At 38.7% G+C, this 27938-nt stretch overlaps 1 protein-coding gene across 10 annotated transcripts; it reads left to right on the plus strand.

Moving 5' to 3' along the window:
- The first annotated feature begins 831 nt into the window (after window positions 1-831).
- map7b (microtubule-associated protein 7b) lies at window positions 832-27907 on the plus strand. Of its 10 annotated transcripts, none has more exons than XM_057319811.1 (20): window positions 832-881; window positions 13704-13826; window positions 13917-13991; window positions 14912-15075; window positions 15530-15644; window positions 16063-16161; window positions 16874-16984; window positions 17212-17313; window positions 18481-18597; window positions 20052-20230; window positions 21248-21390; window positions 21721-21977; window positions 22048-22198; window positions 22365-22533; window positions 23699-23803; window positions 23901-23942; window positions 24025-24079; window positions 24578-24707; window positions 25210-25442; window positions 25871-27907. In XM_057319811.1, the coding sequence occupies exons 1-19, from the start codon at window positions 836-838 to the stop codon at window positions 25433-25435; spliced, it is 2409 nt and encodes an 802-aa protein (XP_057175794.1). In that variant the 5' UTR covers window positions 832-835; the 3' UTR covers window positions 25436-25442; window positions 25871-27907. The 10 variants fall into 10 exon arrangements, with proteins under 10 accessions (XP_057175794.1, XP_057175802.1, XP_057175792.1 ...); XM_057319819.1 differs by lacking the exon at window positions 832-881 and adding an exon at window positions 3716-3821; XM_057319809.1 differs by lacking the exon at window positions 832-881 and adding an exon at window positions 3966-4446.
- Window positions 27908-27938: the final 31 nt, after the last annotated feature.

Genomic DNA, 27938 nt, shown 5'->3' on the forward strand with positions numbered 1-27938 from the left:
TCTTAATTTCCATGTGGGATGTGTGATGTGAGCAGCCAGAATGATGGATTGATCAACAGAAAGGAATGGTGGAGAGTGTGGATTAAAGCAGACTGAGGTTATCCAGGGATATTTCAGTTGCAACATTTAATATTAAAACCACCAAATCCAAAAACACATGACTTATTTTTCTGTTTTTCTGCTAAGCAATTCTTAGAAGTATTTTGTTGTTATGATATTTAATCCATTCTTGTGTGATAGAGGTCAGTTACAGTATGGTATACTGTCGTGTGTTTACATTCGGTTTAAGGGTTAAGACTCCTAAAAATAACAACCGGCTCAGCACACAACATACACATGTTTGTTTGTTTTTAACACGGTGGCTCCGTATGTCCATCTATCTGTTTGCATCCTTTCACTTACACGTCAAAACACTGTAAGACTTATTTTTGTTGAGGAATTATTTGCATCTACACAATATTTTCAACAACTAAAAATCAGATTAAATCTCCCCAACAAAATTTAAAGCACAAAGACTTTTAAGTGACCAAAAAGCTTCTTACCAGGCATGTATTTTGACATTTTTAAGCATTTGGTCCTAAAAAGCACAGCCAATGGGCTCTACCAATTACATGCTTTAATATTCTGGAAGTGTATTGGTGCCATCTTCTGGATATGTCATATTATTACATGGGAAACAACCCATTACCTGTTGATATGGACTCTATCTATCTATCTATCTATCTATCTATCTAATCTATCCGTCTGTTATTCTGCACCTGTCCGCTAGAGGCGCGTACCCCTTAGTTTTGTACTAAGCGCGTTCTCTCTAATCCTCTCATGTGACGTCGGTGAAATGGCGGAGCGAGATGGAAGCGACGCCTGTCTGAGTTTCAGCCGAGGTAAGAGTTTGTTTATATTACGTTAAGTTTGTGTAAATCACCATTACGCTTCTTACATCCATCTGTCAAATTTAACATTACTCGAAAAACCGATCCGTTAAAGTTGTCACGGAATAAAACACTTCACAACACAAGCAGCTCGAGCCGGTCTGTGGGAAAGGGATTAATTCAGTAAATAAGCTTTAACGCTGAACCAAAGGTCTGTCAGCGGATTTTATGCTGACTTTTAAAATGACAACCCTGTTAGTTTGTGGGTTTATGTGACTTTGACTCCGTTCAATTTGTTTAGATTCGGTTAAATGGCGTTGAAGCTGTTTTCCCTCAGACACCTGTTTTGCGCGCGCGCGTCAGAGCTGTTCGATTCCAGAATTTTTGGGATCGATTCCAGTTCCTGGTTTTGGGATTGAAAGAATCGATTACTAGCTGCCGTTGTCGATTCCCAGTTTGACTACAGGTTTTAATTTGTTATTAAGAAATTGACACATTTTTCATGCAATACAAATATCTGAGTATTTATAAAGAATACTGTGATTATGTTGTAAGTGTTAATGACAGACAAATCTCCAGAGAGCTAACTCTTTTTTTCTTTACTTTCTAATATAGGCTACTCACATATTTTATTCCACCGCTCTAGACTTCATCTATCCGTTTTTTCTAAAGTCAGAACTATTTTTGACCAGTAACTGATGTGACGAGTTGACAAATGATACCAGATAAGGGGCGGGGCTTGTGCTTATAAAGGCTCTTAAAGAGGAGTCGATTCATTTAATGGAATCGTTTCCAACCTTTGGAATCGAGGAATCGATTCCCAGCCCTACTGCTCCAGCGAATCTGATGTGACTTGTTTAAACGTTTTTATTGCGTTCGTGTTGTTTTAGTTGTGCAGGTAGAAATATATCGTCTTGTAAAACCGGAATTTGGCATCATTATCCTGCCTTTTTGTGTTTTGTTCGATAGATAAACACAGGTTTGTGAATCACTGTCATTTGGTGTACTAAGACATAAATGTCATCTTCATACCTTTCTTATTAGCCACTAATATCACCGTTTTTTTCTTAATTATAGTGACTAAATGTCTGTCACAAATTAATAGATTTTAGTCTGGTCATGCTGTCTTCGCTAGAGTGAAACTAGTTCGTAACGTAATACATTTGTTAACACTATTGTTGCCTATATCAGTGTAGTTTGTGTCTGCATTGAGACACTCAGTATTAGTTTTGTGTTAGCATAAGGGCAACCCCATTAGGTTATGAGGAAAGGACCTCTGCCATGTGTTGTATTTTGTGTTCTAAGTTACAATTCTAACATTCTTGTTTCTATTAAATAGGGGAAAAGGCAGTGATTGTGACTTCATGAGCCGTATACCTTCTAGATTTATGAATGTATCGTCTGATACTTGCTTCTATAAAACATAAAAATAGTGATCTAACAAAATAATGGAATGAGAAAATCAGCCAATCGTTTTTTGAAGAAAATAAAAAAATCCTGGATTTGCATCCCTACCTTGCATCACTAACCTCCCTGAAGTCACTTAATGGGCTCAGTTAGAGACATGCTACATAATGTGTTTATTTCAGCTTTTTTAAAGTTTGCAAGGTGGAATTTTTATTTCTGAATGAATAGAACAGGAAAAATATAAGGGTAACAACATAACCACGACTGGTTAAAGTGTAAGGTTACTGATATTCTCTGGCCTGCTGGGGCAAAGATCAAATTCCTGTACTTTTGGTGCTGAATTTAGAAATGTATGACAGACAGACTAAAGTACAACGTTAGAGTGTGTTTGTGTGTGTTCTTGCACTTACTGAGTCAAATTATTATTAGTCTGCTCATAAACACACAAACACAGTTTATGTTCAGTTATCTTAGAATATGATTGTATAGTGTTTCTGTGGCATAAAGCATTTAGATCATGGCATTACACGACTAGACACACTTTCAGTGATATTTTCTTATGAGGATAACAACTATTACAAAATTCAGTCTGCGCTCAGCCTCTGCAGTAATTCAATGCATATAAAGAAAGCGTTGTTAGACTGTGAAAAGAATTTGGAAATAATTATGTACTTTATGGTACTTTGTGCATAAACAAATATCTTATATTTGTATGTGGATTGCAGTCAGTGAAGGATTTACAGTTGATATAATCTTCTGTTGTTTATTTATTAGTGTTTTTATGTGTGTTTTTGTGTGGTGGGGATCAGATTAGAGTAATTCATTATTAAGTGTCAGCGTTGTGTGTTTGTGTGCAGTAATGTCATAGATGATAGTTTTTAGTAAAGTGTACAGTAGGTCATATTGTTGCTGTAACTACAAGCCCGTTGTTCTCATTCAGAGAGAATTGTCCACAAACACTCTGACAGTAATGGGTGTGACCACCTTTTAGATCACAAAGACACGTGTTCACATCCTCTAGCTTTAGGGATGCTGATAATGTCAAAAAATAGCAAAAATACATGTTATCTTATAGGTAGACTGTTTAATTTTTGGAGGATCTATTGAAAGAAATGCAATATAATATACATAACGATGTCTTCAGAGGTGTATAAAAAAATTTACATAATGAAGCATTATGTTTTTATTTCCTTAGAATGAGCTATTTCTATTGACATACACCGTCCCCTTACATGGAATTCGCCATGTTGTTTCTACAGTAGCCCTAAACTGACTCTTAAAGAGCGTGTTTTGTCAATACGTTATCTCCTTTGGCAAAGAAGTGAAAACGTGATGACAGTGCTATTAGCATTAAAGGAGGGGCTATGTCTCAAGCTTTCTCTCTCTGTCTGTCTCTCTCTCTCTCTCTGTGCTGAGGGTCTTATTCCTCTGACCACACTCTCTGTGTGGCGTAGCTGTCATGGTTTCCGTTTATTTGCAGGCACGCCACTCACCTTGCTGTTTCATACTGAATATTTCAGTAGGAAAGAAGGACTGTGTGTGCAGGTATGTGTGTGTGAGAGAGAGTCAATTTTATTGACTTCCTATGCACTGGGTGTGTGCATTTATCAGTCTGTCTTTAATGTGGGATTCTATGAAGGCCTGTCTGTACCGTGCATGCGTGTCTTAATGTGTGTGTGTGTGTGAGAGAGAGAGAGAGAGAGAGAGAGAGAGAGGAAGAGTAGGGCAGACCTTAAGAGAGACAGTGACAGCATCAGCAACTGGAGCAGCAGTCTCTTTCAGGCTTAAGGAGGAAGTGCACTGTGTGTTTCTGTGGATTACAGGAGCTTCAGTAAAGCCTGGCTGGACTGGAGGGAGTTTTGACTCATCTTGGCACATCTGAGCTTTAAACTTCAAATCTCTTTTCTTTCAATCTGCTGTGTCTTCTAGCTCAGTCTGTCTCTCTTTCCGTTCCTGTATCGTCTGTCCTCTCTCTCTGAGAGCATTCAGGTGATGAGATGAGCTGGATGCTAGCTGTTAGCAACACAGGGTACTAAAAGAGGAGAAGGGAGTATGCCGGCCCCCCTCAGGATGAGGAGGGGGGCCTGCAGGTCGGCTATCCCATCCCTCTCCACCATCGCTGAGGAAGAGGAGGGTCAGCTGAGCCGTAAAAGACGGAGGAGAGGCGGAGGTACGCAGGAGGTCAGAAACAGGAAGTGTGAGAGAGATGTACATCTCTCTGGGGTTTTGTGACACTAACCTAATACTTGGCCTGTTAAAGATCTAGCTGTTAATTTGGTAGCACTTTATTTTACAGTCCTGTTTCCCATTTACATACTGTGTACTTATTACAGTAAATTTAATAATTGGGTAATAACTATGTACTAATCCTGATCCTACCCCTAAACCTAAACTTATACCATGTATTTACCTTATACTACCCAGTACTTTCTTAGGTAAGTACATTATAGGTACACGTATTGTAAAATAAAGTGCAACTGTTAATTTTATAAATGCTTTGGTTGTAGAAGTGTATTGCTGTTTGTCTTTTTGGTCTGAGCTGGTTTCGAGCATATAAGTATGCCATTATCTGTGTTTGTGATATTGTTATAAAGTGAGTTGACAGAGTTTAGAGTCACAGCAATGTGACATTCATTTAAAACTATTTTAAGTAACATTTTTCTACTTCTTAAACTCTAATTATTCAGGCAGTTTTTATTACCTTGTACCTATCTGCATGAAATATTTCCACAATACTGTTTAAATGAGTGGCAGAAAATCTTTGCTCTCTTTTGTTGTTGGGTGTGGCCATTTTACCCAACCCATCGTCTCTGCTGTAAAGGCAGATGACTGACAAGTTGGACAGGATGGCCAGGACTGTGGGTGGGTCACATGACCACCTAGAATTGGAAAGCAAACAGTATAGCAGTTCTGTTAGTTGTCTGGGTGGCTTCACAGAGGTGGATATGAATAGGATTGCTCCCGTTGCTCCGAAGCTGAAGGATTTACACTGACGCTAAAGGATGTGTGCATGTTATATAAGCATGTAAAATATATAGTATTTCTAGTCCATCAGAGACAGGTTTTTATTTCTTAGGTTAGATAATAATTATACATTATTATATGTTAGGTTTCTGCCTTTGCAAAGTGCATAGGAATGCTAGTTGTTTATTAATAAGGTCTCACTATCACTTTTACTTTTTTGCACAGATTTGGGTCATACTGTAAGGCTATACAGGACAGCTAATATGAGTCAAAAATCCCCCAGAACTTAAAACACCACTGGTACTAATTCCATGATTTGCATGTTGTGCACACTCACGTTCACAGATTCTTTCATCAGTTTACTGTATGTCTTACTTTCTTCTGTGAAACAAAAGAAAATATATTTTGAAAAAACTTTGGTAATCAAACAACATTGACCCCCTTTGACTATTGTATGGAGCACAAAACCTATGAGACATTTTTCAAAATATCTTTGAAGTAGAGAAAGAGTTATATACAGGTTTTGATGACAGAATTGTTTATTTTTGGGTGAACCATCCCTTTCAGTCCCAAACCCTACTTCCGGCTCTCATTTGTTTTATTTATTTGTAAACATGCTTGTTCCCCCCGGGTGTATTCGGGGATGTGTACTTGTTCAAAGATGTGAATTTGCTTATTGAAAAAATGTATGTTGATATGATGTCTTAAAGTCGAATGTTGTGCGAGACACATTGTAACGCCTCAACATGTCTGTCTAGCACAAGTGTATGTAAGAATGACACCGATTGTACACAAGAAAGCATACTGTATGTGAGCGTGCCTTAACTTTGCACTCGGATTCTGCTGTTGGTACTTTCTTGTACAATTCCCAGGATACTCATTGGATTAACATGCACACTGTTGGTTAGCCGAGGAGGCAGGGCAGTAAATCCAGACAGTGCACTAAATGTCTAAAGTCTAAATGCTGGTCTTTTTATTCCTCATGGAAAATCCGTGGTCTAGGCCAGGGAAAGTTGTTGTCTCTCGATATGTGTTATTTATCAGTCCAAACAGAACGAGTTCACGTGAAATAGATGAAATGTCTTGATAAGCAGATAACAATTAGTTTATTTACGTTCATCCTGCTGTACTGGAGAGAAACCGAATTTCTCGCTGCTCATTTCCCATCGTTTTGATGAGTCATTGCTGACTGAAAGCCCGCTGATTGGTGGTTTTAAACACACTGCTAAGTGTTGTCATACACGCCCTGCACAAACATATAGAGTTAAATGTGTCCTTTCTGATTTGCCTGGGACTGGATGTTGAGGGTAAAGCCCTTTGGCCTCTCTCTCCGTAAGCTTAGCATTAGCCTCTGTTAAGCCGCTCAGATTTCGGAGACTCTCCGCCCTAATACACACCAGCAGAAACACACACATGGTCGCACACACATCCCTGTGCCATGTGGAGAGTTGTACTGTAATCGCTGATCTCTTTCTGTCCCGCACAGTTTAATCTTCTTCGCCTGCATTTCTACTGTACTACACACACCACAATCACACACACGGTCGGGATTTATAATTTTATGTGTAAAGAGATTGATTGTGGGAAATACTGTATCCTTTTGATAATTCTAACTCCGATTGAAAGGGGTGGGCTAAGAGTCTCTCCTGTTGGAAACAACCAGACATTTATGTCTTTGCCAATGAAAGAGCACACACATTATCCTGATCTTGTAATGGATGTTAACTTGTGTGGACTGTGAGTTCGTGGATTGGTGCATTGAGGAAGGATTGTGTCCTTGGAAATGTAGGCAAGAGGTGTGCAATCCAAGATTCCCCAAAAAATATGAGTGAAAGTCAAGGTAAGATTTGTGGGTGAAGTTTGTGAATTGTTAAAATCTATTGGAATTTAATCAGTGACAGTGCGTGTGTACTAAATGTTGCTTAAATGTTGAATTTTCATTAGTCAGTATGGACTCTGTATGTACAGTTTGGATGTTTGTGGGATTAAAGATGTGTTTACTCCAGGGGGTGGGAATATTCGTTGTTTTTTAAACGTTTGCAAGCCTGTCTTGCACGCAAAAACGGAATCTTGAGGTGAGCGACGCTGACACAATACTCAACTTTGACCTTTGCCCTTGAAGTTGGATTTGATATCATTCAAAGCACACTGATACTGATGTGCTTCCTTCGGCCTATTTTAACCCACACATCGTGCAGAGATGCACATTTTGAAAACCGACTGTAAATAATATTACCCCATTCAACACATTTGGCACACTGTTTTTAAGATAGGGCTGTGCAATTAATCGAAAATTAATTGTATTCGTCAATTTTGGCTTCAACAATTACAAAAAGAAAATAATCGAGGTAAAACGATTATTGTGCCACATTCCATTTTGCAAGGATCCTCTCTTTTCTCGTGGTATAAATCCACAGCGCACCCCCTTCTTTTACAGTGGTTCAGCTGTGCTATTTCTTTACATTTATTTTTCAATTGAATTCACAGTTTAAAAGCAAAGTTATTTATTTTCTATGTTGTTTTAAAAGTTAATGAGTAATCGTGTTAAATAATCGGGATCTCAATATTGGCCAAAATAACCGTGATTATGTTTTTTCGAGCATAATCGAGCAGCCCTATTTTAAGATGATATGATTTGTGGTGCATGAATTTGGAACATAGTTTCTCTCTCTCTCTCTCTCTCTCTCTCTCTCTCTCTCTCTCTCGTATATATATTATGTTTTGTAACAAAAGCATGGCTTCTGATTTACATACGCATTTATCCGATGCTCAGTCTTCAGACCTCAATCCTGCTCTGACTTTAGCAGTTCTGCTCTGTTGCACACAGTGACATGGAAACCGTCCACAACAGAGCCAAGACAGACGGCCCACATAGATGGGAATTAGTTAGCTGTAATAACAAGAGGATAGATAAGTAGGAGGTCACAGAACATATGGACATATAACATTGAAATCTCACTGTGTTTGTGCTTTATTTTGCATGAGTATCTGTTTGTGTTCTCATTTGAATAAAGCTATATGAGTGTCATTTGTTTGGACAGTGTAAGGCTGTGAGGGTGTAGGTGGAGGATGGTTCCTTGAATCCTCTTTAACCTATATAGTATCCAGCAAAAATCTCCACGAGAAGCTAGACATGCTTATTGCCACTCAGTGTACATGTGAGTGTGTGTTTTAAAGAAAAAAATGCATGCAAATAAATAACTGCATATATTGTCACATTTTAGGCCTGTTGTGTAGCTACTCTAATCGAGTGTTGTTTGAGGACTGTTCCTGTTATTGTGGTTGTGCGGGTATTAATTAGTGACCCAGTCCAACATTCAGGATGCAGATTAGTAAGCTAAGCAGGCAGAGGGTTCAGACCAAAGGTTCATGCTTAGTTTGAGAGCTTACGCCATCGTGTTTAGTGCTGAAATAGAGAGAAAAAGGAAAAGTTCCCCCCAAGACTACAATTTGCTTGAAGTGGCTTGGTTCAAAGTGTCTGATGTATAACAATTAAATGCTAGCAATAACAGTTTTGTGCTTCATTTTTATGCAATCAAAACTATGGAAGTTGATTATTACTTAGTTAATTATAAAGCAGTGAATTTGGATTAACTTTCTGGATTTCAAAATAAACCAAAATTTGTTTTTGTCCGAGTTCCCAAATCTGTGTTGAAAACTCCTTACCTTACCTTACCCTGATTCTCTACGATACACGTATAATAAAAAAGAAGATTTACAATTTGCACTGTCTGGTACGATTTATTGGGAAATGTCAGTTCGATTTAAAGGAACAATACGGGGTTTTTAGGAGGATCTATTGACAGAAATGCAATATAATATACAAAACTATTTTCTAGGTGTATAAAGACCTTACATAATGAACCGTTATGTTTCTAATACCTTAGAATAAGCTGATTATATCTGCATACAGAGCGGCCCTACAGACATTGAATTCGTCGCCATGTTTTGTACAGCAGCCCTAAACGGACAAACAACTCTACAACGCGCATTTCCTCTCCATCTCCCCTGCGGTATAGTGGTGAAACGGATCGCGGATGATCCGTACGGATCGCACTCTACGGTTCGGAACGCATGTGACCCGCAGATTAAATGTAAGTTTATTCATCCTTGAGTAAGAGAGTAAAATGCGCTCTCTCTACAGTTTTAGCGCCAACGCGCTCTCTCTCTCCAGTATCTGGACGAGTACAATATTAAAGCGGTTCCAGATAAACAATGACGCTCAAAACTGCTCCGTCACACAGCTAATATTAGAACAACAACAACAACATATCTTGGTTCTAGCAAACAGAAAAACCAATGTTACTCACATACTTATCCGAATCAAAGCAACCTCCTCGGGGGTGATTTTAAGACGATCTTTTTCTCCAACGACTCTCTGCTGGTCTGCTTTTAGTAGAGTATCTCTACTAAAAGCCTTAGTACCGCGGGTCCTAAAGCGTCTCTGCTGGACGCAGGTCCTAGCTTCTGCCTGACTTTTATCCTTCTTTTTATACTTAAAATCCATAGACCTTTTATTTTATGTAATAAATATGACATCGCTCTTTCTACAGTCTTTCTAATGCCCGCATGATTTCTTCCCTGCGTCATCATGAGAACGACATCTTTTTGTACAATGGTGGCCACCGTCGTGTTTGGACTGAGCGATTTGTTGCAAATCTATAATACAATGCTAGTGTCCTCTGTAAATCAAAAATTGCGCTTTTAATTTGACTTGAAGGCTACATAAACATAAGTATGTAATGTTATCTGCAATTTTATGTTTCAAACAGAGATGGTGATATAGAGGCAAAACTTATGTAGTACAAGTTTAAAAGCGAGTGGAAATTTGAGTAGTTCACCCAAACATGGAAATTACGTAATTGTTTACTTACCCTCTTGTGGTTTCAACCCTGTATGATTGATAGCACAAAAGATGATTTTAGGCAGAGTATTTACACTGCCAGTGTTTACTATGCAGTGACATGGTGACCCGAGCCTGTCAATCTCCTGAATTTGCATATACGCTTTGACGCAAGACAGGATTTTCAATAACTTGAAATTTTACCAATATTTACCAAAAAGTTACCATAATTGCTGGTAGATAAAATTCCTGTACAAGTACCTGTATTTAGCTGGTGGTGGGTATTAGTTTCACACTTTGTTTGGATATATGTTTTGTTACATCCACAGAATGTACAAAGACTATCTGATGTTGATTGCATTCAGAGCTTTGATTGTATTTGTACCCTTAGGGCTTTTAAATAAATGTGACACGTCAAATGTGGCTTTAGTACTGAGCTACAGTAAAGCAAATTCAGGTGCTTACACAAACACGCCCCACTGGTGTCATGTTAAAGGCTCACAGCCACAATAGCCAAGGGGTTTGTTTAGATAGTGAAGACATCAGCTGGTTTTAGATTTTTTGACAAAGCATATTTGCCTTTCTTGAAAGTTTTAACAGGTTTAACAACTTAAAAGAGTTCAACAACTTTGAAGATTAGCTAATTAATTTGTGGTGTGGAAGTTTAGTGGATGTTTAAGTATTGTTTTTATAATAGCACTCTTCTCAGGCTTTTGTAATGCTTTGATGCTAAAAAGATGAAACAGGAAGCACACTGATCCTGATGTGAATATGAAATGTGGATATGTATACAGAAGCAAGCGTCTCTGTTTGTTTTGGCTCTATGTTTTTACAAAGTTATATGTTTTATTGACCAGCAGCAGACCAGACTCAGCGGAGGAATAAAGCAAAATAAATGTGATCTAACTTGTATCTGTGCATTTATTACTTGTGCTTTTCAATTTGCTGTCATGTCATTTCTGGGTTAAATGCCACTGGGACTCCCTTACCATCAAATAATAAGTGAAAGCTGCGAAGCACACACACAAACCCATTTTTAGCCTTTACATTCTCTCAGGGATTGATAAACGTGTACGCTTTGTTTTAATAAGTCTCAGTGGAGGACTGAAAACTCCAGGTTAGTTTGTATTACTGTAATAAAAAGGTCTATTTGCGAGTGTCTTTTCTTTGGAGGGCTGGTAAAAATACAATGAAAACCTTCATCCTCTATGCTACCATGTGTAATCATTTCAGAAATTGCCCTCAGTAAACATTTGAAACATTGCCTATTGTTCATCTTAGTAAAGTGATATCCAGAGTTTTTGGCACCTGTTCAAATGGGTCAGGCAGAGTTTGATCCTGGGATATACTGTATCTAGAACAACATTGTCCTGGAAAAATGAGCAGAAATCTAGAGCAAGTGATGGCCGTTTTGGTTCCATCTCCTTAGTGGCCACAGAAGCACACAGAAACGCCCTTCTGTCATGACAACCCTCGGAGTGTTTAGCATGGTAGTGTGCATGACATATAATGTATTTGGTCTTGGCAGAATAGATCTGCTACGCTGCTGCTGCGGCACCAGTCATCAATGACTTTTGCTCAAATGGTCTTGGGGTCATTAAAAAGTAATTTGGGTCATCATTATCCATTCCTGTCTTGTCTAGACACACCGTCTGCCCTCATGTTTATGTTTATTCCTCTCCTCCCCCTCATCGGTATTAAGGGAAGTGATCTTTAAAAGTCCAGTGTTTGTGGGAGCCATCATAGTACATGCCAGTACATCAAACCCTCTCAATCCTCACTTTCAAGGGTACGATCTCAGACAATCTCAATGTTTGAGTTGATTTCTGTGTTGTCGTTACATTGCGCAAACATGATGTTACGTGGCAGTGTGTAGAAGGGCTAGACATAAATCAGGGCTTGACATTAATCATTGTCATGTGGTTGTCCTTCAGACAAGTAAATTTGTCATTCACTTGTCCGAGTACAAAAATTACTTGTCCAAAGATGAAAAAATGATATTTCATTTGAATTATAATATAATATAATCAATATAATTGTTTTGGATTTAGATTGGTCAAGTTTGCTTCTAAGCATTTTAACTAGTGTCCGCTTTGGCCGCCTGAATTTGGTTATAGGCCTACACTCCGTGACTGCTATAAAACAAAGGCAAGCATTAATTATTATTAGTGTTAAGGCTGTAAGTTAACTTTTTTTGCACATAGCACTGGTGCTAGAGAGGTTTAAAGTTTGGTAGCACAGGCAGAAATGTGCAAGTGTAGTTCAACATGAATAGACAGATAACTGACAAAAGACATTAATGTTACATACAGATGGATAAATTAGGGCCATATCATTTTTAGATTACCTAAATTTGTTTTAATATTTCTAAGTTCTGTGTTTTTCCTTTTTTACTATACAATAGTAGTATATTTGTCCACATAAATTACTGTAGTATACTATAGTATTTATAGTAAACTGCAGTAAAATTCTTACTATATTGTTTTTGAACTTTACTATAGTATACAGTGTTTATCAATTTACTACAAGGGCACTTTTATTTTCATACAAAACATTCACTTGTCCCGGACAAGCGGACAAGCGTTAATGTCGAGCCCTGCATAAATACTTATCCGATGAGTCTTACTGTTCTGCTGTTATAATTACAATGCTAAGATGAAGAAGATGTGAAAAATTCAAGTATTTAAAATCTGCAGGCTTTTTTGGCAGTGTTTGATTGTAACTCATCTATAATAGCATTTGTTACTATTCCAAATTACCAAGTTCGGTCCATCATGTCTCCAGTTACTGTATTATAAGTCAGAAAAGATATCAAATAAATCTGATAAAAGGAACTATATAAGCTTTATTGATTGATTTGTGTGGTGATACAGTATGGTGCTGGTTGGTTTTAGAACAGGAATCAATACTATCTTTCAGCCGGTTTGCTGATTCTGATCCATGCTTTGATCCCTGCTTAATTTTATGAGCTCAGTATTGAGTATTTCTGAGTTTTGTGATGTGTTATATGATTCTGACTCCAAAGAGACTTGATCACATTATTTGTCTGGAGAATGTTTTACATCTCCTTTTATAGGTTTACTCAAGGGTTCTTAAACGTATTTGGCATCTGTTTTCCATGAAATGTTTACAGCACAGGCTAAGAACCTTTTACAGTCACTTCCCAAAAGTTTGTGTGCGTGAGGGGAAAGGTCTCATGTCAAGTAAGTTTCAAATAAAAAGTGCCAAATAACACTGAAATTGACCAAACTAGAGTGCTCTCTTAGTCTTTTGTAAATGAACATTCTTTGATATCATCTTTTATGAATCTGCAGTATAGCATCAGGGAGGCAACTGGGAGTAAATATTTTTTTATTTTTCTACCTTTTGAAATGCTTTGATATTATCTATTACAAATAAGTAAATGTTTGATTTGAAATCAATTTCTTTTAAACTGGTTTGTTATTGCTCATTGAGTCCTTTTTTTAATAGGCTTTGCATTGTCAAAAGAATATGCAGATGATAATCAAAAGTGACAGCCACAGAAGTTTTCACATTCTCTTCTTTGTCCTTTGATTTTTGATAAGCTGCCGTGTTGTTTTTCTCAGAATAATCGTCTTCTCTCTCTTTCTGTCATTTAGGCTCTGACTACCACCTCAGAGCAGATGACAAGTCATCATGGAGTCGACCCGAGTCATCTGCCTCAGGACAGAACACCTACACTGTTCGCAGTCCTACAGAGATCCACACTGTTACCAGACCAGGTCAGAAACACACGTATAACCACTAACATATATACACACACATACGTTTCACCTGTACAGATAGAGCTCATGTAGCGCGTGTGTGTGCAGAGCCTCTGATGCTGAAGAACGATGAAAGGCAGAGACTCGCTCGTGAGCGAAGGGAGGAGCTGGACAAACAGAATGGTAAACACGCATTTATTTCGATTATACAGAACTAACTTGTGATCAGAGACTACATTGCCATTGAATCATGGCTGTGGATATTTACCTGTTGTATTCCGCATATGAAGTCATACAGGTTTGGAATGGCATATGTACTTGATGAAAGTTTTTATTTCGTATGAATCACTTTGTACACATGTTCACATTATTCCTGTGGGTTGTTGGTGTGAGTAAAAGGTGTGCATTTGTATACCAGTGGGATTCGTTTTTTTTAGCGCTTTGCTTCTGACCTCTAGAGACTTTCAAAACAAGCCACCTTCACCATGTTAAACACTGGCTTACACTGCACTTCTTTGGCTTTCCTGTTTTTTTATTTCTTTTACCCATTTTGCTCTTTGTCTGTGTCTGTCCTTCCAATTTTGTTCACGACCGCATGACTAGCTTGATGGCGCAGGTTGCTGTGGCGAGGTGCAGTTGTGTAAACTGTTGGCAAAGTCATTACCATGACATCCAGTTCTATGTAAGAGCAGGAATCCAGAGAGAGATTGAAGGATTAATTTGGCGTCAGTTAAATTATTACTGTATTTTATTTTACAGCGACATTACCTGTTTACAGACTGTTAAACAATAGTTCCGGTCCTCAAATCAGATGAGATATTTTCCCATAGCACTGGAACAATTTGCATTTGTGCATTTACCAAATGCTTTTATGCAAAGTGACTTACAGTGAATGTGAGGTCCTGTACATTTTGATCGGTTTTTGTGTTCACGGGGAAACCAACTCATGACATGTGTGTTGCTTTCGCCACGATCTATTTGACAGTAAAAATAGCTTTACACCTTAGAAAGTTTTTCAGGGACTTTTTTTCATACTTTCCATTTTTCATAGTTTCCATTGAATAGCATTTGGCCCCTTAAATGTTTTTTTTCTGTGTGTTCAGCTGCACGAGATTCGAAGTGGCTTGAGCGAGAGGAGAGAGCGCGACAGTTTTACGAGAAACAGTTGGAGGAGCGGAGAAAGAAGCTGGAGGAGCAGCGGCTAAGAGAGGAGAGGAGACGCGCCGCTGTGGAGGAAAAACGTCGACAGAGACTAGAGGAGGAGCAGGTGAGCAAACCAGAAGCATTTCCTCCGGCATTAGACATATTTCTGTTGGTTGTTTATACCCGCTTTGTGTGTGTTTACCTTTTTATGTTGACCCCGTATTTATCTTTATGCTGTATTCCTGTTTATATAATGTTATGAAACAGTCCTTGATCCTGATTGGACAATAGCTGTGGTTTTATTCACAACTCACTCACTCTTTAGAAACTGATCGTGGTTTGTTGTGAATGTGAAAATTCACCTTTGTAGACATTTAAAATGATTTCTGGTTTTAGATAATTAAAAAAGCACAGACAGAATGTAAGAAGCATTCTCTGTATGTAGTTTTGAAATTAGCATTGCATTTTTGTGGTGCTCTACGCACACGGCGTAGGCATTATACATTGTCCTGTTTGACCTTTTAAACTATCTGATCGGTCTAGTACACATGTGTATATGGTGTGTGTGTGTGTTTTAGGCACGGTATGAAGCAGTTATCAGGAGGACCACTGAGAAGAGTCAGAGAGTCAGGCCGAAATCAAACCGCTGCAGCTGGGGCGGAACACTCTCGGCTAGCACCTCACACAATAATGGTAAACACTCCCACAAATCTGAATGGACACACACAGTGAAAATCGATTTCTCAATATATATATATATATATATCAGTATCAGTATATTATATTTTTCTCTGCTCAGATATACACAATATACAATAATTAAATGTAGTACTGGTCCATCAGACATGTTGAGTTTATTTTCAGAATGTTGGTGTTTGTTGGATCAGTATGGATTTGTCATAAGAGTGGGGTTGTAAATGTCTGTTAATGGTGTGTTTGCATTGCAGCATCTCTTGTTTATTCTCTGTTTATGTTTGCTGAATCATCCACGAGCTCACTGCTCATCCCCTTTCTGTTCTCCACCATCAATACTCCCGTCTCTCTCTCTCTCTCTCTCTCTCTTTGTGTGTGTGTGTGATTCTCCTGCTCTCTCTTACTCTCTTAATATCAGGTTTTGATGAATCTGCTCTCTTACCGTTGGACCTAGCTGGGCTGGAACACTATCATGGTGTTTTTAGTGTGGAGCGTCAGCAGCAGTTTTGCTCTAAATGTGAATATGATGCTCAGTGCAGAGGAGCAGACTAGCAGCTTTAGCTAGACCTCGTAGCATCAGTCCGTAGCTTGTAACAGTTTTCACGTTCCTGTTATGAATGGAGACTTGGAAGTAATTAACCAATAGTATGTTAGATGAAAGTCTTGTAGCTGTAGTATTTGTATACAGAGACAAACTCATGTTTTAGTAAAAAATAGGGCGTGGTTACGCTTTATATTTTAAAGGAGCCAGCCTTAAACCTTACTTTTCGTACCTTTAAGACTACAATATATACAGTACAAGACCTCTGCTATGGTTGTCTAAACTCACACGTTGTGTTAAATGTTTGAATACTGTAGGACATCAAATTCGCATTTGAAATAAGTAACAAAAACATTGTTTTGCAAGATATGGCACCTTTAAAATCTGATGTTGGTGATGTTAGATGTTAGAGGATGTTTAAAGACGTCACAGATGTCTTTGGAGCTTTAGGACGTCATTGTGTCGATCTGTTCTGGGACACACAGATGTTAAGCAGATGGTGATCTTTAAGCAGATAAGTTTCGTCATGCAATAGTATTTAGTGTGAACACTTTCCAAACTAACCTAACATCAGTAACCACAACTTTAACGGCTACATGATTACAAAGTAGTAGAGTTTCCCCGCTTCCATGCTCTCTAACACCTCTCTTTGGATATGCCGAGCTGAATGATGTGTTTGTGTTTGTAGATGCTGAAAGAAGGTCAGTATCCACCATGAATCTGTCCAAGCACATGGACCCAGTCATTTCCAAACGTCTCTCCTCCTCTTCAGCAACACTGCTGAATTCACCAGATAGAGGTAAACACAAACGCACTCCTTTCAAACTCTTTTTGTGTGGTTGGGACAAGTGTGCTCACACAATTATATGTTGTCACAAACCTCTTGCTCCCAGTTTGATTTTTGATATTGTATTATAATTCATTTACATAATTCAATGAAGATTAGCAATCAAGTTCAGCCTATCCATAATCTACCTCACACTGTGACGTTTTGTAACGTGTGTGTTGTTGTGTTGTTGGTCCAAGCCTTACAGAAGCAGACGTCTCTGTCATCGTCTTGCTTGTTAAAACAAACACTGTCTAAATCCAAAATCTCCAGAGAGAAGATCCCTCAGGACAAATCAGCAGGTGGACTTTTAAGAATTCAAGGAAACTTTCTTAAGCTCCTCTAGTGGTTACTACACAGGGCTCCAGACTGTGACGAAGTTACACAAAGAGCATTACATTAAAATCATCATTAGCATCTGACACAAAGCTTTGAAAATAAAAACGGGTCTTCAGCTATGTGGCATTAGTTAGCAGCACACAGCGGTAGAAGTTGGATAAGAGACACTAGCTTATACGCTCAATGAACTGAAACGTCTCCCAGGTCTTGAGCCCTGACTACACACATCTTTAAGTCATATGATCTGTTCGAGCATTTAAAGTATGGCATGTTATAGTCTGTGCTATTGCAATGTGTGGTGGTTTAAGGCCTGTTCACACACCAAGAACAATAAAGATCCACAAACATAATGTTTTTTCTTGGCTGTCAATGTTTTGTTGTTCGATAGCTGAAAAAACAAACACTTTGTAAGTGATCCCCCTGAAAGCGAAGAATTTCACTTCTGTGTGCCGTTATTATAATAGATGAGCCTAATATGAATTATTTTTAGATTTGTTACATACTTGTAGTTCTAGTTATTGTTCTTGGTATGAACTGGCCTTTGAAAATGGATTTTGCACATGCGCATTTTCATTAGTGGTGAAATGAGTGCGTGCAGCCTGCGTCATATTGCCGGCTGTGTTGTTATTTGACCATTTTAACATCATGTTCAGTTCTTGCATGTTTTTTTTTCTACCGCAGGTGGAAATGATTTTTGTTAAAGACAACAAAGTTGTTTTTAATGTGTGGAAGAAAAATAATACTAGGCAATCACTCTACTACACAATTCAATCAAATCTTGATTCAAGTTCTGCTCTACAGTGTTTCGGGATGTTTTTTCAGTTGGAAATATGTCACATTATAGAACTTATAATGTGATTTATTCATATTGTCTTGTTGTCTTTAACTAATGCTGCTAACTAACCCTGTTTTTCTTTGATTAGTTAATTTGACTAATCTTGGCAAATCTTGATAAACAGCTTGAGTGAATGTCCGATTATGTTTGTGATGAACATGCTTTGGAAAGATGCATGTGATGATGTCTTATTTTTACTGTATCTTTGGATATTTTCCAATCTTATTAGTGACATTATTTATATAAAAGAGACTTGTGTGTGTGTGCGCGTGCCTGCGCGTTTGTCTGTGTTCAGGTATACGTCGCATGCCTCTGACCCCATGGGAGAATTCGGTGGTCAATCGACTTCAGACACCAACACACTCGTATCTGGCCAGGAGTCGCAGCGCCATGTCTTTGTCTGGTGATGCAGGTATCACACAATGCATTAATACACACTTTATTTTGAGTTAAATAAATAGATAGGATGTTTTACTATGGAGATAAACTTTAAAAAAGCTCAAATATAATACAAGCTGAGGTTGTCATTGTGTTTGTGACTAAACATTAAACATATGTAATGTTCTATCTTCTGTGAGTACCAAAGCAGTTGTAACTGATTTTCAGAAGGTTAGCTTGACTGTAGTTTGCCAAAACGTCATTTTGAAACTGTATCGGAAAGAATTGCACTTTCTTTATGAACAAATGTTCAGAGAAAGAGCAGGTACAGAAGGTTGTACATGTTGAACTGTGTAAGCTGGTTTCAGCAAAGCCTATGTTCTTCAACAACATTTCTTTTAGAAAGAGCTCTCTGAAACCACAGTTACATCTTTACCTGGTTACTGCCCACTTAATCTGAAATACATGTGTGTATGTGTGCATGCAAATGGAGCTGAACCTAATCTCTGAAACTTGCTTGTGTGTACGTCCGTTTCTTTTCATTGTGTACTCTGGGTTTTTCTGATGGGTTATTTTGTTGGTTATATGTCAGATTATATGCTTTTAACAAAAGGAAATGATTCATCACTGAGGTATTGAACTTGAAATTACTATTAAGGTATTTTTGGTGCAAAACAACTGAGCGCCTGTGGGAGTGGATTTTGTAGTTGTAGAGGTTGGCCACACATGTGTATCAGTAAATTTGAAGTCAAAATTTGTCAACGTAGCTGACCAGCATACCTATTTAAACTAAACCAATGTAGGATTAGTGATTTCAGAAAAAAGCAGTTCTGGGTGATTCTTGGAGACTTTTTCCACTTGCACGTTAGGGCGCCACCTGCTGGGTGCCAAAGCTAGCTCGTTTGGCCTCTGCAAATGCACAAATCACTTTTGCTCCATGTGTCACTCAGATATGTGGTGCAAAATGAGAGTGTGGGTCTGTGCGAACTTGTGTCAGAGACTGGCAGCAGCAGATTCAAGCAGATGTAGTTATGTTCTTGTGTTTGAAAAACCTTTCATTTGTAAGAAAATAGTTTACAAGCGTTCAACTCTCGTTGCATGAATTCACATACCGATTTGCGGATGTGCAAAACTCGTCTGCGAACACACGTCTTTTGTGTGTTTTGTACCATATTTACAGCAGCAATTGAAGCAAAAAATATGAGTGCATGAGTATCTTAGTTTGAAATATAATTTTAAACATAGCCTTCGTTTTTTACAATTGTAGCTTGTTCTTACTTCGGTGATGAAGTTGCCGGATTTCTTTCTAGTTCTTTGTAGACACTAATACACTCTTTCTTTCTTTCTCTTCTCCTTCCAATCTTTTATGTTACTCATCTTTTTTAACCCCTTTCCACACCTCCCGCCCTTCCTATCGCTGCTCATTTCCTAATTGAATAATTGATGCAATACTTCTTGGTCGGTTGGTTAAACTTGACTGGTGTACAGTGAACCCCATTTGTCCTCGCTCAGCCTCCTGTCACCCAATGAGCGCAACGTCCTTCAAGTCCCTCCAGTCACGCAGCACCGAGCGACCAATCAGAACAAGCCTTCATTTTGAGAAACCAATCAGAGCAAACGTTGCTTTAGACACCCGCACTCGCAGAAGGACCACCCAGATTATCCAGGTAAACCATTACGTATGTCCAAATAATCTGTATTTTTGTTGATGTGTCATGCATGTGTCTGTGTGGTTGTGCATGTGCACATTAAAGTTTGTTACTGTAGTAAGTTTTCTGCATTGAGAGAGGCGTTGGACTAAATAACATCTGTCAATGTGGACGAAGCATCATGTTGTGTTGGATGTACAGTAGATATGAATGGATAATAAAGCAATACATGATTTGCCAGATTTATGCATTTAATTTTTGACATTTGGGCCTCCCAAGTATAGCCAAACCTGTGGACACACACACGCAACACGTCTGGTGTTTATATGTGATGTTCCGAGGTGCTTATGTCATTATGGACTTACGCCTAAAACCTTGAAACCAATGACCTCCACCAATCTGGTGCCAATCTAGCCTTAACAGACCCTGAATGATCTACCTCAGTTAAAATCTGAGTAAAGTGACATTAAAATATGTGTTCTGAGTTTGTCACACAACAGAAAAGTGTGTTATTATTAACCACACAGACACATTTGAATGGAGAAAAAAACATCCAAGTACATAAAACAAGTTATCAAAATCTTGGAAAAAATTAGCAGGACTCTGCTCTCAAACGCCATTGTTGGCGCTGAAGCCACGCCCACTCGCATCGCTCAACCTGAGTACCCAGTAGGCTATATGTGAAGAGACCAGCCGGGTGGATTATCTGCTCGTGCTCCTTCCCAACTTTGTTAATTAAACAGCATTCACTGAAGCACGTCGCGATCACTCCACATTTCCACTCCACAATTCAGTACTACATGCTTCTGTCTTTGTAATGTGTTTCAGCAATACATTTCTAACATCTGTAATGTGTTTAGAAACAATTCTCAGAATTCTCTTTACCCGGAGTCTTTAAAGTCTGATGTGACATCTGTCTGCGTTGTGTTGTCATTGTGTGTCTGGATATAATTGTGATCAATAAGGAACGATACTGTGGTACTGTAGGATGACGTCTCTACCTACAATATCTTAATTTTGTATCTCTGTATGCAGGTCGACAGAAAGGATAAGGACAACGTCAGAAAGTCATGGAGTAACTTGTCATATCCCACTCCCACTCTGAGCCTCTTCACGCCCAAGAGAGCTCCTTCACCCGGCGGGAACCGCAGCAGGGTCACCAATCCATCACCCAACAGGTATACATACACAGACATACCTTCTGTACACATTAAACTGAATAAATGACATGTTTCATTTGACATCAATGAAAATGAATCTGTGTTTTATGTAAAAACTCCTAACATCAATAATAGCATCAGTGCATATTCCTGTACATAAAGAGCTATGTGAATCTGTGTGAGAGAGACAGACTGAAATATAAGTCCTCAATGAATTCTTGCTGTCAACTGTATGAAATCTGAAGATGCTGTTTTCAGTCATTCTTTTTCTTTCCTAGGGAATGAAAAACATGCAGGTTTCTGAACTACTTTTCACTCACCTGTTGTTTTTATTTGTCTGCTTTTCAGGAGCTCCACTACTAAACCATCTCAAAAGTCTCATAACCCTAAAAAGTCCAGATCTCCAACCCCACCAGCATCCATGCATCTGTCTGCTAGCAACCCCTCCTTATCGCCGGGTAACCTCAGGCCCAACAGAGTAACACCGGAGAGCCCGAGAGTCAGTCCAGAGGGAGAGGGGGGCAAAAAAGGGGAGACGTTGACAAGTGCTGACCCTCCCAAAACTAAACCAGAAACTCCTGTGACCAAACCTGAACCTTCCGCAGGTGAGTAATACTGCACGTCATAAATTCGTCAGCTCGATTGAACCAAAATAACCTATATAAATCCCTTTAGAAAGTGCTGGAAGTCCTCCATCAGTACGACCCTATGCAGGCACGACAGATCCAGAGGAAGCATCTCGCCTGCTGGCTGAGAAACGTCGGCAGGCCCGAGAGCAGAGAGAACGAGAAGAGGAAGAAAGGAGACAACAGGAAGAGGCTGAAAGGTGAGGGACAGGTTTCCACAAGCACTGCTGTTAGCACTTGGAGATAATGAGGCGTTTTGTTTTGTTTTGTTAGTTGCATATTTTAAGAGTTTAGGAGTTGCCTCTCTTCTAGTCCTGTACTCATACATGTGTGTGTGTGTGTGTGTGTGTGTGTGTTTGTGTGTAGGCGCGGCAGGGAGGAGATGGCCCGCAGGAAGGCAGAAGAGAGAGCAAAGAGAGAGGAGGAGGTGCAGCGGCAGGCAGAGGAGAGGAGGAGACTGGAGGAGGAGGAGAAGCGTTTAGAGGAGGAGAGGGCTCAAAAAGAGAGAGAGGAAGCCGAACGCCTGCAGAAACAGGTACACAAACACAACATTACACACACATACGCTGCACTTATTCAAGTCATCTAAACACAAAGTAGATGCTTTATTATTCTTGTCATTTTTTACAAGTAAAAACTTTGCTGTTGTCAAAGTTAAGCTATGGCACAAGATGTGACTCAACAGCCAGGTCCGTCTGCACATAGATTAACAATTAAAAGAGCGGTTTTATAATAATTATAATTATGATGAGTCTAGAATAATCTCATGATGTTTTTGTTTGTCTTTTGTTAATCTGCAATTTTACATTTGCTGCTTTTTGTCTACTAACATTCATTTTCTCCAGTCACGTTGATTTCGTTTTCGAGCATTCTGTCCTTTATTAAAGCTGCCATTACACACACAGTTTCTGCCAATCTCATATTTATCTTGAGTACCTGTAGAGTAGTATTGCATACTTCGTATCTTCGAAGAGTATTTGGTTCGATCACATTTATAAAAGGTAGATACAGCTGTACGATTATTTCTGGAAAAATACGACCTCCGGGGGGGAACTAAATCACAAGCACACATTAGCCTACATCATCGCATTATACCTGCATGACTATTGATTCACTATAAGTTTGTGTTGTTTACATCATGCACGTACACACCGATTGCCAACAAAACACAGAGGTATGACTTAGTTTGACTTACCGCATCCGGTTCATGTCCTGCATCTTTTAGCGCTGGGACCACTCCATCTATCAGTTTCAACCGATCTCCAAATCCACCGGTTATATAACATCCATCACTGAAATGCCGTGAACAAACAGACACGCCTAAAATTCACTATCGCAAGAGTAACGAGCTGCAGGTCCACAGCGCAGCCAATCTTGACGCAGCGCAGCCAATCTTGATGGTAAGCGGGTCTCGGTTGGCGGGTTCTTTCTTTTCGCCTTGCCGTGCTTTTCTGGGAGAATTGCCCAATAAAAGGAATAGGATCCCTCTTACAAAACAGGGATCCAGACTTTTAAAAAACTTTCCAAAACAAGTTGGAGAGCTGGGGGAGTTTACTACGTCATACGTCCAACTCCTTTTTTGACTAGTTGACCATGTTAAGCATGAGAAGACAGCATGTTTAACATTGTAAACAAGTCAGAATGCTTGAAACACCGTTGCATGCCCCCTTTAAGTAAACACTATTTCTGTTATTAAACAGAAAGAAGAAGAGGAGGCTCGGCAGAGAGAGGAGGCTGAGCGTTTGCGTCTGGAGAGAGAGAAGCACTTTCAGAAAGAGGAGGCAGAGAGACTCGAGAGGAAGAAGGTTTTTCAGTTCATCCTGATTAGAAATTTTGATTAAAGATCATTTTTGTGAAAGCTGCTGTATTGGTTGATGTTTGTGACTTGCATGTGTGTCACAGCGCCTTGAGGAAATCATGAAACGCACACGGCGATCTGATCAGGTGAGATTTGATACTTGGAAATAATTTTCTGTTAATAATGATGCTTGTTTGTCTCACCGACACATTTTCATTTGTCCTGAAGAAGACAACCCCTCAGAGAAACGGTGATGTCAGTCGGGAGGGAGGACAAGATTCAAGTCAGTTCTGCTTTTACGCTTTTAAAGGTCCAGTGTATGACATTTAGCGGCATTCAAGGTTGTGAATTGCAACCAACAGCTCACTCCACCGCTACGGTGGCTGACACAAGACTAAGATGCCGTCACGTTTTAGTTTTTTTGCCGAAGGAGACAACATATCTACGAAACGCATTCTGTAGAGCAGTTTGTCCGTTTAGGGCTACTGTAGAAATAACGTGATGAATTCCATGCAAGGGGTCCCACGGTGTATGTAGATAGAAATAGCTCATTCTAAGTTAATAAAAACATATTGCTTCCTTATGTAAGGTCTATATACACCTCTGAATACATACAGTAGTTATGTATATAAAATTGCATTTCTGTCAAAATTACACGTTGGACCTTTAAATCTACACCATTTCTCAAATGATAATTCCTTTGATTTGTGAATTAATTCTAGATTTATTTTAAATATTCAGACAGCATTCATTTCCTCTATTTCTCTCTCTTTTTTTTTAGCAAGTTCAATGTCAGGTAGCCCCTCAGTGAGTGTGTCCACATCTCAGGCTCCTGAGACAGATCGCAGTGACAGTAATGGACACACAGGCCCCAGCTTCATTACACCCATACTGCCCACTGCAGGTCACAGGTCAGTCCTATTAAATTATTCTGTTTCCGGATCAGTCATCATCATAAACAAGTCAAGAGTAGTCGCCTAACGGTTAATACACATGCTATGACACAACTTTAGGTTAAATAGTTTAAACATTTACCATTTTTATGATTCCTGGTTCTCCCCAGCATCACAGCTGGTGGTTTTATGGTATCATTAGTACACAAAATAAGTGTTTGTGCTCATTATTTTGTGCTTTACACAATTCTGCTCATGCTGTTGGCTACTAAGATGGACTTTAGACTTTATGTAATGTAGAAAATGTGTAAAGGATCTGTATCTATACTGCCATCTGCTGGTGGTTTTCCATTATTTTTTCCAGCTCAATTGCTTGTTTTTTGTCTTCAACTTAGACAGTTTAGTAATTATTAGATATTTTAGTTTAGTTTTATTATTAGACATATCAATAGCACTGTTATATCAGTAAAGACATGCTTGGAGAAGAAAATAAAGGATGAAAAATCATTTCTCTCCACAGTACAGTCCTGGCTGGCCAGCTTAGAGAAAATGGCATTGCCACAGAGAAAGAGGCCTTTGAGGAGGTCATAGAGGTTCCCATGGCGACCAAACTGTCTCGTCAGGATGGGGACGGGGAGGAGATGGAAAAGAAGGAGGAAGAGAAGAGGAAAGTTCCCCTCTTGGCCTTCACAGAGAATGGAAGCGCACACAGTAGGAATGAACTGGAGGAGACCCCGGCACAGTAGAGAGCAGGTGAGTCTGTCTGGCTTCAACATCTCAGCTTCTTTACTGACCTGTGGAAAACACTTGAGCCTCATTAAACAGCACAGCCCAACAACACAAAAAATGAAATGCAATGTGTGATGGTGAATGAATCCTAAAACATTTGAATTTAGACGAATTGTGGTGGAGCAGCATGGGGTGGCTTTCATGAAAATGTATGAAATATATAAACTTTGTCTTTCAGTACTTTCAGACAGGCAGTAAGTCGCTGCTGTCTCTTCCAACCATTCTGCTAATCTATGTGGCTTCCCTAAATCACTATTTGGTTTGTTTAATAGTGAAATCCTTGGTGTCATGGCGCCATTGACATCACAAGCAGTGTTGTTGTTTTTGAAAACAGTCATTCTTAATGCTTGTTACATAGTCATTTTGTGATTTCAATTCCTTTTTCATTGCAGATATTGTATGAGGGTTCTGTAATACTGGATGTGCAAAATGCAACTCAGCAAAGAGAGATATGAAATGTCAGAGAGAAACCCTTCACTGTACATCCCTGCATCTGACACGATCTGACAAGCAGACCCTTAACACTACAAGAGAAATGAAGAGAACCTCTGAGCATCTCCTCACAGATGGGACAGATCTGATGGATTCGGCTCGTTTCTCCTCAATCTGAGGTGGTATGATCCGGAAATGGATTAAACCAATTATCTACTGTCACATGGGGGGCACCTCTGTTGTTGTGACTGCGAAGTCACATCTAATACTTGAAGAATTGTTTCTTTCCTGTGTTTCAAACTTAAGGAATGTGAATGCCGGTTGGTTGTATTTGTGTAGATTTATAGCAAAACCTAGTTTTGCACTCATTTCTGCCAGCGATTAAGTGGCTGGAAGTTTCTCCTTAGTTTTATAATTATTGTTCAAGAATGAAGAGAAAATATTTTCTTTCCTCTTTGTGAAGCTCAAACTGATTTTCGCCTCTATGAATTTAGCTTCAAAGCTGCGAAGATGTCTCATGTCACCCCAACATAAACAGCTTTTTTTGCAGTCTTGGCAAAGCCTGGACCCAAAATATGACATTATTTTTTCCTCATAAAGTTGTGTGACTGTCTTGAAACCTCTCAAGATTATATTCAGGTCGTATGTCACCCCAAAAGAAAAAAAATACAGAAGTTACATTTTGCATATAAAAAATTAAAGACTCAATCTACAAAATGTATTTTGTGACAATTAGACATATTTCTCTCCAGTTCTCCTTACCTTAATACAATAAGCATGATGTCATGTTAAAAATAGTGTAAAGTATTTATATATTAGAGTGCTATTTGATTTACTGTGTGTACTTTTCATTTAAACATTAAACAATCAAATAATATTAATTCCCTAAAAATATCCGTATGCAATATAATAGGGAGAATTTGAAGAAAATTTGTCATTCAAATGTTATGATGCAAAAAAATATGCGTGTCTGTTAAATAGGCTTAATTTACTTAATGCAAAATACATTTGTATTTTTTATGTTTTGGGGTGACATGATATTGACGTGTTTCGTTGGATTCACTTCGTTTGCTAGCCGTGTTGTTCATGTAACTTAAATCACAGATTTCCATCCGAGGGGAGCCTGGCTGTAACATAGAACATGTCTACTTCATCAGGAGAATCCATGTAATCTAATCCAATCATTTAAAATCTATACAAATAATGAAAGCTTTATTTATAATAAAATAAGAGCAGAATGTTTAAATTTGAAATGCTGCTACCTTCGTCTTTTCTTTGCCTTACCCGATGAAGTTGTAGGATTTATTAGTAAACCTGTTTATCTGTTTACTTTGTTTTTGTTTTGTGGAAATCCACCTTTAACAAACTCTGTCTGTAGCCCTATCAATGCTGCTGTCTTTATTCAGTAAGATACCGAGATTCCAAAAGATGATATATCACTCAGTATGAATACCAAGTATCCTAGATAGGAAATGGTACCTTAACAGATTGATCTTGTAAACAACACGTGTTTGATTATGTTTTTATTGTAGTCTGTATGGTTTTGGTTTTGCGTCAAGCACAACGCTTTTGATAAGACATCAGGGGTTGAAGATGAAGTCTGCTGGTTTATTTTCAAGCTCTTTTGACATGTAGTAGTCATCCATTAGACAGCTCTGAGGACCACTGCAAAAACTACCGACCAAGTTGATCTCTTGCATGTACAGTTGATGAAAAGAAATAAAAAAAGTTGTTTAGAAACAAATAAAAGTGCCCGACCTTATGTGCTTACAAAAATATATCTAACAAATGTTTTGGGTTAGTAGAGTAAGAGGTTTCTTTTAACTGAGCCCTGGATTTGCTTTCTTGTGTTTTAACATAATGCTTTTTTCAGGATTGCCCTTAAATGATTCTGAAAATTTTCGGTCACAAGAACATAAAGTACTGGATTTAAACAGCAATGTGAGAAAGCTACACTGTAAAAAAACTGTAATTTTACAGATTACATATGTTCCAAGTAAAATGTAAAAAAAACGGAATTTCACTGTT

The sequence above is a fragment of the Triplophysa rosa genome, linkage group LG21, assembly GCF_024868665.1.
Source record: "Triplophysa rosa linkage group LG21, Trosa_1v2, whole genome shotgun sequence".
NCBI classification, from domain to species: domain Eukaryota; kingdom Metazoa; phylum Chordata; class Actinopteri; order Cypriniformes; family Nemacheilidae; genus Triplophysa; species Triplophysa rosa.